The sequence below is a fragment of the Anabrus simplex genome, chromosome 8 (assembly GCF_040414725.1).
Source record: "Anabrus simplex isolate iqAnaSimp1 chromosome 8, ASM4041472v1, whole genome shotgun sequence".
In the NCBI taxonomy this organism is placed as follows: Eukaryota; Metazoa; Arthropoda; class Insecta; order Orthoptera; family Tettigoniidae; genus Anabrus; species Anabrus simplex.
In genome coordinates, this window is record NC_090272.1 from 128,439,233 (window position 1) to 128,452,019 (window position 12,787).

The following is a 12,787-nucleotide window of genomic DNA, read 5'->3' on the forward strand; positions in this document are numbered from 1 at the left end:
AAACCATTATGTAGTCCCTGTTAGCATGAGTTTTGAAAATAATAGATAGATATTATAGATATTTCTATGATATTTTGAAAATCTTTGTTTCTCTAGAATCAATAATTTTACACAATTATATTGAATAATACATTATACAATCGAACCTGCCCTAACGGACACCCTTATTCAGCGGACACCTCCCTATACGGACAATTTTCCTCGGAACCGATGTTATTTTACATAAGACAAGTGTTAAATTGGCCTCATTTTAGCGGACACCTCGAACTCCGGACAGCGGACATCGTAATTTGTCCCGTCCACTTGACTTAAGCGGACACTCCACACGTTGCCGGACAATTTATTACGCCGGACCACATGTCATCCTTTCTTTTAAAACCATTCTTCAGACACAAGGAAATACCTTTTGGATGTTTGTTCTATTTCGAGTGCAAGGGGAGAGGAGGTACATCGGAATGCAGTTCTACCTAGTGGTGTTTAGGCCTATTACGAGAATTCTAATTGCCCAGAAATGCTGCCAGAGTCTGTTGACTCACAAGTTACCTGGGGAATTTTCTTCCCTTCGTGCATCATTCTATTCATAACTCGGATTGTCGCTGATAAGGTCGGGCTCAGGTAGTCAACTTGAGAAGGAAAAGACAGTACAGGCGCTAATTAGTGAGACAGAAATGCCGTAGCATTTCAGTTGTCCGTTAAACACGAGTAACAATGAATTTGTTCACGAAGCTGTAATGTTTGTAAATGATGTAAAATCACTTACAGTAACTCTCTATAAAATACTAACACAGAGAATAATAAAAATAAAGATATGCAAACTTGTTTCAGCGGACACCTCTCGTAACGGACATTTTTCCTCGCAACCGACGGGGTCCGCAGAAGGGAGGTTTGACTGTAGTGAACTTACAGAAGTCATTCCTTGCATTGGAAAACCATTATTTAGTCTCTGGTAATATGATATTCCTGTTTTATAAAATTACAAGTGCAAATAGTTCCAAACACTTTCGGGAGATGTCATAAGGCTATTAGAAGCGAGGTGGAATTTGATCCTTTAAGGGCAGCCATGGGCTGGTCTCTTTCACTATCGTCGAGATTCCAAAATAATGGCAGAAGTTAGCTTATCTTGATGTTATAGATCAGAGTAAGAGTTTATATTCTTTTCCATCTCGTGCGACCCTCGGTCAGATGTACTGCACCAAAGATATTCAACCCAGCAATATTCTTGAAATGTTCGACCAACGAATGAGAACTTGCCCACGATCTCTCTTGCTGGAAACATTTCCAAAGGTCATCAGCTCTTGCAAGCTGTCTATCTCACGTCCTGTAATGTGCCCAACGAATATTGTAAACTCTTCGTTCACACACCGATGATAATCTTATTCTAAAGTTGAGCTGTTTAACATTGAGTCATGGATGCGAAATGATGTCCAAAGTATGTAAAATATTCTTCACCTGCACTACATTTCAAAAGAATCGATTATCTTCAAGTCTACATCCAGAGTAATCCACATCTCGGCTCCATAGAGGAAAACTGTAAATATAAGATTGTATATTATTGTAATCTTCAGTAATAACGAGATGGAGCTTACCTTCCGCTAATGAGACAAATTTTTCATTACATTTTTGGCCATAAGAATCCTTTTCTTAACCTTAGGAGCAAAGCTTCTTGAACTGAAAATCGCCAGACCAAGGTATAGCATTTCTAAGATTCTTTTCAATGGCTTAAAGATGTCTGTACAGACTAATTTCTTGGCTATATCTACGACAAATACTTTGGTCTTATTCACGCTAATCTGCACTTCCATTCGAGCACTCATATTTATGTCAATGAGATCAGTCATTTCATATATAGGGTCGGGAAGATGTCATTATCTATTGAGGAAACTGCCATGAAAGTGTTAAATATTCTCTTCTTTGGTCCTATTCAATGACATGTACTGACTTCATCTATGTTCATCTGTTACAGCATCCTGTATGCGGATATCGTCAACTTTACACCTCTCTCGGAACAGCTCAGTGCCTCGGATCTCGTCAAGACACTCAACGAACTGTTTGGTCGCTTCGATCAGATCGCTCAGGTACTGTATTATATTCTTATCTGAATGACATCACCACCTGAAAATACTGGTTTTATTTCCCAGGCAGTGATCATGATAGCACTAATACCAATACGCAAGCAATCTCTTAATAAGCGTGGGAATACTGATTTTTGGATTCAGATTTGGGTGCTCCCAATGGCAGATCTCTGTTGAAATGAGCATTGCTGTCAATGTCTTGGTCGACTGACATCGTCACTGGCTACTGATAAAGGCGATCGCAGATGAAATCCCGTCCATTGTTTGTACGCATGTTGAGTGCTCAACCCGGAGGCTGGTTCCCGATATAACTATAATTCAAGCCATACAACTTGTGGGAACCAAATCCAGTCATGTTAAATTCAAGACCAAAAATTAACGAACCGAGCAAGTTGCTGTGCAGTTTAAACCACGTAGCTATTAGCTTTCCTTCGGGAGATAGTGGGTTCGAACCCCACTGTCGGCAGTCCATGGTTTCCCACTTTCACATCAGGTAAATTCTGCGGCTGTACTTTAATGAAGGCCACGGTAGCTTCCTTCTGACTCCTAAACTTTTCCTGTCCAATCGCCGCCATGAGACCTACAGTATGCGTCTAGGTGCGAGGTAAAGCAAATTATAATAATTCAATAAAATTTAACATGAACCTATTCAAGCACCGGAAGTTCGGCTCCGGAATCAACTCCATAACCCCGTTTCATGTTATTTCCATATAAACTTTTTAATAATAATAATAATCATAATAATAATAATAACAATAATAATAATAATAATAATTGTTACGGGCTTATCCGTGGAGCAGAAAGAGATTAAAGAAGGTGCCGATGTGAATGGGTCTATCTACAATATCAAAATTAATTTAAAACTTAAAGTGAAGGTTATATTTTTAGCACTTCAAACTTAACAATTTTTCATAACAATGAAACATCAGGTACAATGACAATCTTGAAACAAGTCAAGGAAAATACAAGACTTGTGAACTTTATAGATCCTGGGCTTCAAGCCCATCGTTTTACAGCTCCTGAGCTCCCAGCTCAAATTTACAATTCAAAAATGGGAACAAATTTAGTCAAGGGCAGAAATCCCCTAATTCAAAGAGCACTTGCTCCTAAAATTACTATATTTAGCCTTCCAGAGGCACTCTTTACAATTACAAAACTCGAAAAGGAGCTAAACAGGCTCTCGGTTCCTTACTGCCTACTCAAGGTAACATTACATCAATCTCTGGTCTCTCAAACCACCATTTACAAATGGAACTTATTTTTACAGGGGTATTAAATACCCAACCTACTGGACCTTCGTGGAATAAGAATAACATGTTAAATTAATGGCCCGAACACAAAATAAATGGAGGAGTATACTTGCACTCCTAGATCTGAACACTTAAAAACCTAAAGGGCTCCAGGCCGATGGAACAGGGGCTATTCCCAAACTACTGAGGTGACTCGTATAGAAATAGCTTTAACGCCTTACAGAAGAAAGTAACAAAACGTAGTCACCTCAAACCAAGATGAAGGGGAGCTCGAGAGGGTAATTCACTCTGTATCTCCGATTTACAGTCAAAGATTTGGAAATTTTTACATTATCCGGAAGAAAGTTACATTTTAGAAACGTAGGTTACATGGTTAAAATTCGGACCTTCCCCTTGGAATAATTTGCGGAGGTAGCAAGAAAGAATAAAGTTATGTGGCCATTACCTTGTAGAAGTTCTGGCTGCCGACGAAAGATGTCACCCGCCTCCTGCTTAAGCATACACACACACAGATACACGACCATCAATTGGCCAAGAAACGTGAAAAGCCGCAGTTTATAAACCCTCAGGGAAGGTTCTAGATCATTCAAGACTAAACCAGCCACAGCCTCTCAATTTAATTGGTTGAGTTCAAAAGTAACAGTCAGAATCGAACAAGAAGCCTGTGATAGGTTGAAAATTAATTACAGAAATTTTTCATTGGCCAGATTCAAAACTGGCGGAAAGGAAAAGGAAATATTGCCAACCCAAAAATAAATAAACATCAATCACTTACAAAAACCTAGAAATACAAAACTTCTTTAAATTATAATTTCTTTCACTTTGCAGCAGGGTGCATGATCATAGTTTTTGGTAGTGTCATCTGAGGAGATATGTCCAAACTTCTTGATGTATAGCAAACAAAACTAGGAGAAGTTCACTCAGTTTAGGAAACTGCACAATAACAAAATTACATAATATTTCGATGGTGACATCTTCTGATTAAAGTTCCAAGTTGGTGTAGTTTCAGTTTCACTGTTTTACCAATAGATGAGTTCATTTAGGCGCTAATTTTGAATGCGCGGCGTTGAGATGAACCTCCCGGTACAATAATAATAATAATAATAATAATAATAATAATAATAATAATAATAATAATAATAATCATAATAATAATAATAATAATAATAATAATAATACTCGTAATAGTAATAATAATAATTTCGTGTGGCTATTTCTAGCCGAGTGCAGCCCTGGTAAGGCAGACCCTTCTATTATGTTGGGCGGCATATACCATGTGTAGGTAACTGTGTGTTATTGTGGTGAAGGATAGTGTTATGTGTGGTGTGTGAGTTGCAGGGGTGTTGGGGACAGCACAAATACCCATCCCCCGAGTCACTGGAATTAACCAATTAAGGTTAAAATCCCCGACCCGACCGGGAATCGAACCCGGGACCCTCTGAAACGAAGGCCAGTACGCTGATCATTCATCCAACGAGTCGGGCATAATAATAATAATAATAATAATAATAATAATAATAATAATAATAATAATAATAATAATAATAATAATAATTCGTACAGAATGCCTTGCTCTGAACAGAAAGGGTCTAATTGAAAAGATAGAGGTCAAAGAAAGAAAAATTCTAATAAATATCCTAGGACCAGTCAGATAAAATGGTGAGTACAGGAGACGGCATAACAATGGACTGTACCTGCATGTGGAAAGAATAACGGACACGATTCGGAAACGGAGGATTAATTTTTACGGCCATATAACACGCATGAACTCGCAGAGATTGACTAAGCGGATCGTTTTCTACTTTGTAAACGAAAAGACGAAGGGACTCTGGTTCACCGAGATTGAAAAAGTCCTTCTAGAAATGGGAATCACACATGAAGACATCCAGGAACTTGCTCCTCTCCAGAAGAAAGTTCGAGCATATCACCGATTCCAAGAAAAGCCGATGTCGAAAACAGGCAAAAAGTGGACTGGCTCACAGCAAGCGAATGTGGGAATACAGTACTGGGAAATAATTAAAGCTCAAGGATGCAAACGGCTGAAATAACATGGCCCACAGCCAGTGAAACGAAGCAGAATGATATAGTACAAGAGACCAAAGGAAGGAAGAAAGATTGAAAAATAAAGAAAGAAAGATTTTGAGAAAAATCTTCGGTCTGGTTAAAGATAACGGTGAATAAATACCTTAGATAGCACAAACTCGATCTGCACACCCTCATTGAAAGAATAACTGATACAATGAGGAAAAGAAGGATTGACTTCTATGGGAATGTGACATAAATGAACCCAGTAAGAGCGTCTGTCCGAATTTTTACCTACTTTCAGGATAAGAAAACCAAAAGGATCTGATTCACAGAAGTAGAAAAATATTTGAAGGTTATAAGAATCACACATGAAGACATCCAGGAGCGTGGTCCGCACAAGAAGAAACTTCAAAACCAGAGTTTTCAAGATAAGCAGAAGTTAAAACCAGGACAGATTTGGGTAGAGAAAAGAACACCGAAGACTAATGCGGGAGTACTGAGTGAAAAAGTAATATCCGAGGAAGGAGAGAGCTGGAATGACGTGATCCATAGCTGGCCGAAACATAAGGAATGAATAAGTATGACGTGATTATCGTCCCTTTAACTACAGCCAATCGTAAGAGATGGCAGAGTGCCAGAATTGTGTCTTGAAAAAAAAATTGTTTAAAATTGTTGTAAATGTATTTATATATCTCTTGCATTTAGGCAGACTTAAATAAAACCGAGTGAGCCGGGATTTCACCCTGATAATTTTAACATGGAAGAAGTGTGCTCCGCAGCATTTCATACATGTTGTGTTATCCTGCACAGAACTGTCTCCCTCAGGCTGTCAGTAGCCAGGAGGAGAAACGCCACTGGATCCCTATGGATCAAGCAGGAAGAGAAGGATCTCGCAGAACTTAATATTAATCAAGCTATAATAATTAACGAAGTAACTACCATACAGTCCGCCTCTGTGGTGTAGTGGTTAGTGTGATTAGCTGGTGTTTAGCTGCCACCCCCGGAGGCCCGGGTTCGATTTTCGGCTCTGCCACGAAATTTGAAAAGTGGTACTAAGGTTGGAAAGGGGTCCACTCAGCCTCGGGAAGTCAAATGAGTAGAGGTGGGAAGTGGTTTTCCGGGTTTCCCACTTCTCCTCCCGGCAAATACCGGGATGGTACCTAACTTACGGCCACGGCCGTTTCTTTCCCTCTTCCTTGTCTACCCCTTCCAATCTTCCCATCCCCCCACAACGCCCGTGTTCAGCATAGCAGGTGAGGCCGCCTGGACGACGTACTGGTCATTCTTTCTAGTTGTATCCCCCGACCCAATGTCTCACGCTCCAGGGCACTGCCCTTGAGGCGGTAGAGGTGGGATCCCTCGCTGAGTCCGAGGGAAAAACCAACGCTGGAGGGTGAACATATTAAAAAGAAGAAGAACTGCTATACAAATATCAAAAGTAGACACTTCCTAACATATATTTCAGAAGCTAACCGCAATGAGACCAGGAAAGGGTCCGAGGAACGCAAGATAGAGTCAGCAAAGAAATGAAGGATTACTGGGCTAACAGAAAAAGCACAAGGTAACAACACGGAGGTAGTCGCCATACCCACCACCAAGAACACCAGAAGCGGTAAACAACAAGAAGAACCACACAGCTAAAGCATTGTAGTCCACAGACACCCAACAAAATCAATATATATATATATATATATATATATATATATATATATATATAGGGTGAACTTTAATAAAACCGACAAACAGCAGGGACTGCTTCCTGACTGGAAATGGAGGAAAACATATCCTACGAACATGTGTCAGAAAATGGACGGTGTGCGTGCAACGACAACAAATAGTCCCGGAACACAGTACATAGCTGAATCGCATCCACTTCACAGCAGATGTTCACAGTGACCTGCATGGCCTGCAATGCACGCGTCCAGACGTCGTATCATAGATTGCCTCACTCTTTCGCACGTTTCGGCCTCCCACGTCACAGGCGTCGTGAACACGCTGCTGAAGGGTCTGCACATCAGGAACTGGTTCAGCATACACAACGCTTTTCAGATGTCTCCAGAGGTAAAAATCCAGGGGGTTTAAGTCCGGTAATCTAGGAGGCCATGCCTCCGCGTCCTATCTAGCGCCTGGGGAAGATGTTGTTGAGGTGTTGGCGAACTGTAATGCGGAAGTATGGGGGTGCTCCATCATGCAGAAACCACATAACCTGTCTTATTGCCAAAGGCACATTCTCAAGCAATCCAGGCAGAGTATTCTGCAGGAAGTCCAAGTACGTTCCTTCGTCGAGGCTTTGTCAAATACTAACTGGTCTAAGTATGTGTTCGCCAAGAATCCCTACCCAAACATTGATGCTGAACCTATGCTGGTGAGACGCTTCAACCATTCCCCGGGGATTTTCTGTAGCCCACAGATGAAGATTATGCAGATTGACGATGCCATTTCTGGTAAAGGTTGTTTCATCGGTAAAGAGGACTGACGACAGAAATCCCATAACTGTAATGGCTTGGTACAAAAACAATCGACAAAATCCTTCCCGTAGAGGGAAATCCGCTGCTGATAATCCTTGCACTCGTTGCACGTGATAGGGATAATAGCGGTGGTCATGCAGGATACACATAATCGTAGTCTGGCTTACACCATGTTGGCGCGCCACTTGCCTGGAGCTTGTACTAGGGTTCGTCTCAATGTCCTGTAGAACATGTTCCTCTAGATCTAGTGTACGCACAGCCCGCCGACTCCCTACACGTTCGTCTGTCTGAAAGGACCCATGATCACACAAACGCCCGAAAATGGCTTGAAACGTTGTGTGATATGGTTGGTGTCTGTGAGGGTATTGCCGTGCTGCCTCTCGACCGTTTCCATTGGCTTGCCCGTACACAAACACCATCTCGGCTTGTTCCCGACATGAATACCGGACCATTCTGCTTCCGACAGTACGCTGCTTCAATCACACTATCTGCAACAGAAGAAACACACTGCAAGTAGTCAGAGAATATTTCATTCGTCAGTGCCATCTACTGTCGCAACCATGCATTTCCTGACACGTGTTCATAGGACATTTTTCCTCCATTTCCAGTCAGAAATAAGTCCCTGCAGTTTATCGGTTTTATTAAAGTTCACCCTGGGTGTATATTGATTTTACATACCACAAACTCCTTTTACAGTTTCCGGATATAACAAGACGCCGGAAGTTTGTCCTAAGGAGTGCTTTTTCGTATCAGTAAATCTATAGACAGGAGACAGGCGTATTTAAGCACCTACAAGTACCACCGAACTGAGTCGCGATCGAACCACCAACTTGGACTCAGAAGGCTAGCGTTCAACCATCTGAGTCATTGAGCCAGGCTATAAAATATGAACACACATAACCTCATTACATCACTGTATTAAAAAAATATATAGAGTAAAATCATGTGACAGCTAAAATATAATAGGCTAATATAAATATAAACGCTTGGTTAAGAGCATTGGTTCAACTTACTTCTGCATGGCTCCTAGTTATTTGTTTTTTATCCGATGTCCCTTCGTCAACTCTTGTTCTTCTCCTATCCCGACAGTATTCAGCTTCGTTTCCCATTTATTCCGTCGATACCTTCTTCTTTTGAAGGATCACTTAAACAATTATCACAACCATCATTTTAAATGAAAGTCTGCCTATGTGAAAGTTCCAGAACTGTAGACATGATAATCCTTTGAGTTAACTCGTGTGAAAGTGACGAACAGTAAGAAAACATGTTTCGAGAAGACTTTAATCCATTTCTTCAGCAGTGAACATTAACAGTACATTTTATGCTAAAAAGTTTAATTTATATACAGTATCACCATTGTTCTATTGATGACTTGATACTCCTGTTCGTCACCGGATGGCTCACTATGCGCCGGTGGTGGTGGTGGTGGTGGTGGTGGTGGTTATTGCTTCAAGAGAAGTAAACTATGTAACAATAATCACGCAGAAAAAATAGAAGGGATCCGACACTTCGAAAAATGAATATATGGACAAAAGGAAAACAAGGGTCACGAAGGGCGTGAAAATGAAAGACTCCTTAGGCCTCCATACGTAATACCTTTGGAGTCGAAAAAGAACAAGAGTTGACCAAGGGAAGTCGGACAGGATAGATGAAAGTGAGGAGCCTGGCACAAGTAAGGGGAAGCGATGCTCAGGACTCAGCTAAGGGCCCCGTGGTCACCAATCCACACTCTCAGGTTAAGAGCCCCTGAGGTCCATTTTAGTTGCCACTTATGACAGGCAGGGATTACCGTGGGTGTTATTCTACAGCTCCCATTCACAGGGGGATCACTATGCACCATTACAATTGGAGAAGTAGTTCGTATTGCCAGATGTGCATACCAATATGATGCTTCCTCGATAACGGTTTAGGCGAATAGAAGAATAACAAGATTTTCGAAGAAAACAGTTTTCAATTTTTTTATTTATTTTTTTGCTAGTTGTTTTACGTCGCACCGACACAGATAGGTCTTATGGCGACGATGTTTTCAAATATTTTAGTGAACACCTTGCTGAAGAAAGACGTAGCTGTTCCAAGGATCCATATTGTACATCGTAACTTATTCACGGTAATTCACTCAACTTACTCATAAGAAAGGCAGAAGACGAACAAAAAAAAACTTGATACAACCGGAACATCTAACCTGATTTTGTATATTCAGGTAGCTAACATCTTACCTTTGATCAAATTATTCAGACATCCTTTTAAAAAAACGAAGCTGGAGGTTCTTTTCTTCAAGCAGAATTAAATTTAGTATGCATAATGAAACCGTCTTTTTTGACTGATTCTTTTAGAGAGCTTGATTTATACAAATGAAATCGTGATAGAAGAGTGTCGCATTTATGAAATATTCATTTTGAGGCAAGCAAATTGCGTTAAGCAGAACTTCAATGTTTTCCGATTTCTTTCTGTCCCCCTTCTTGTGGCATACAGATGAGCTGCTACATTGGAAGCTCACCATAATGTTAGAGAACATACAACACCTGCCACGGTCATAAAAGTTATAGTTACATAAAACCTCCGTAATTACGGCACATATCTCCTATTAATGTTCTTAGGTCCAAGTAACACACGTATAAGGAGTACAAACATCAGTTAGAAGGAAAAAGACAAGGTGGTTCAAATAAAATCAGGATTAATTTTTAGAAAATATTTGTCTAACTTATTTGTTTTTACAAAGTATTCTTCAAAGTAGTCCCCTTCGGCTTGTATCGATTTTTTTTCAACTTCTGACAACAGTTTTATGGCCTTTTTGCCCAATAGTATTTTGGTTGGGTGCAAACATTCGCGAAGTACCTGGATGGTATTTACCTCATCGTTTGCAAATAGGCATAAATGATCCACTAAATGGCAGTAACGCAACTTTTAGCTGCCCATACTGACTCGTTCGCTACAGATAAGTCGTTAGAAAAAATTCGTGCGTACAGCAAGTGACAGTGCATTAGAACGTTATTTTGTCTGAGTCCAACGTCGGCGCTTACAGAGTAGACTTCGTGGTCCGTGGTCCGACAGCTCTGCACTCCAACCGAGCAGAGGAGGTTGGCCACGGCTCTACCGTGGTTCTACGGCTTTGTATTGGGGAGACGGAGGTGGGTTGGCTCCCACTATTGGCTGTCCTGAGAATGGTTTTCCGTGGTTTCCTTTTTTTTTTCTTTAAGGCGAATGCCGCGACAATTCCTAGTGTAGGTCATGGCCGTCAACCCCCTCACCTTCTGTGACCGTCTCCTTCAGCGTAACAAACCTCCCGGCGTGAAAAACGACGTCATCATGTAGTGTTTAGTAGTAGTAGTAGTAGTAGTAGTAGTAGTAGTAGTAACTTCAGAATAGTTGTCTACATTTGTGATTACATACCGTGATCTTTAACTTTAGTGAATTCATGAGATTGTGCATTTGTGTTTGTAAGTTGCACAATGAGAATTGACGCATATATGAGGTGTTAGAGGTTTTACAACAGATTCAATTGCCGCCTTCATTGCGTGAAGTACATGAGGAAGAAAAACCAAAGCCCATGACACTACAGCCCTGATGGGCCTGATCTCCTAAGCAAGTGAAATCCAATAGGACGTGATTATTATTATTATCATTATTAGTAGTAGTAGTAGTAGTAGTAGTAGTAAAATCGTCATGTGGAAACGGAGTTCTTGAGCTAGTTCCGAAAGCCAACTTCCGGAGCTTGAGGTGGTGCCCGTTAATTTTCGGTCTTGAATTTAACATGACTTGGTTCCCACAATTTTTGCTCCTTGAATTATAGTTATATCGAGAACTGATAATCAATGTGTTAGATAATAGTGGTATTTCTCTATATTTTTAGAGTTCACATTTACACTAGCATCGATCTATCGCGAAGTTTCCCGGATGGAAATACAACATGACGCAGTGTTGCCATCATACTCGATATCAGTGATATTTTCCTATAATAGGGCTGAGTGGCTCAGACGATTAACGCGCTGGCTTTCTGAGCCCAAGTTCGCAGGTTCCGTCCTGGCTCAGTCCGGTGATATTTGAAGTTGCTCAAATACGTCAGCCTCGTTTCGGTAGATTTACTGGCACGTAAAAAGACTCCTGCGAGACAAAATTACGGCACCTCGGCGTCTCCGAAAACCGTAAAAGTAGTTAGTAAGACGTACGAGTAAAATCAATAATATTTATTGTTTTCCTATCTGTAAGTGTAGAGAAAAGGTAAACAATGGAGAAGGAGAGGGGAGAAAACAAAAGAATTACACAGGGAATGAGCTTACTGCAACCGAAGCCCACTGCTATATAATTAACGACACGAAGCAATCTAGAAGACATTCCTTAACAGATTATTTATTTATTTATTTATTTATTTATTTATTTATTTATTTATTTATTGATTTATTTATTTATTTATTTATTTATTTATTTATTTATTTATTTATTTATTTATTTATTTATTTATTTATTTATTTATTTATTTATTTATTTATTTATTTATTTATTTATTTATTTATTTATTTGACCTCGAAACTGGAAGATTAATTTTAAGTAGATTGTTCTCAATCTACTAGAAATAGGAAGGATAATATTGTTTACTGAAGAACCAACTCCTGCGCGACCCTTCAAGAGCTGGGAACCAACATCGAGGTTTTCATCGAAAATGGTTGGATTCCAACTAACAGGTGTTCGCGGAACAGACGCTTGGGAGATTGTTTCAGGATTGTTCTGACCGTATATGAATCTCAGTGTACAAGTAATTAAGAGACAAAAGTACCTCTTCTCCATTAATTAGTTTGAAGATGTCATTTATGTATATTTTGTACTTATGCGTGTTACATAAACTTTTCAGATGAAGTACAATAAAACTGCATTTTATTTCTATATTATTGTATATCTGTTATTACGACCTAAAGTAAAAACATGACTCCATATACAAATATGTAAGAAGTGTATTTGTAATCAATAAGTGTGGCCC

At 39.9% G+C, this 12,787-nt stretch overlaps 1 protein-coding gene across 3 annotated transcripts in view; it reads left to right on the top strand.

Annotated features, from left to right (window-relative positions):
* Positions 1–12,787, top strand: part of Ac76E (adenylate cyclase type 2 Ac76E) — a 1,381,264-nt gene that overhangs the window by 1,100,581 nt on the left and 267,896 nt on the right. For all 3 annotated transcript variants that reach the window (XR_011018659.1, XM_068228989.1, XM_068228988.1), the window contains one exon: positions 1,964–2,075. Coding sequence is in view for 2 of the 3 variants with exons in the window: in XM_068228989.1 (XP_068085090.1) it covers positions 1,964–2,075 (112 nt within the window). In the remaining variant the exon portion in view is untranslated. The remainder of the gene's footprint in view (positions 1–1,963; positions 2,076–12,787) is intronic.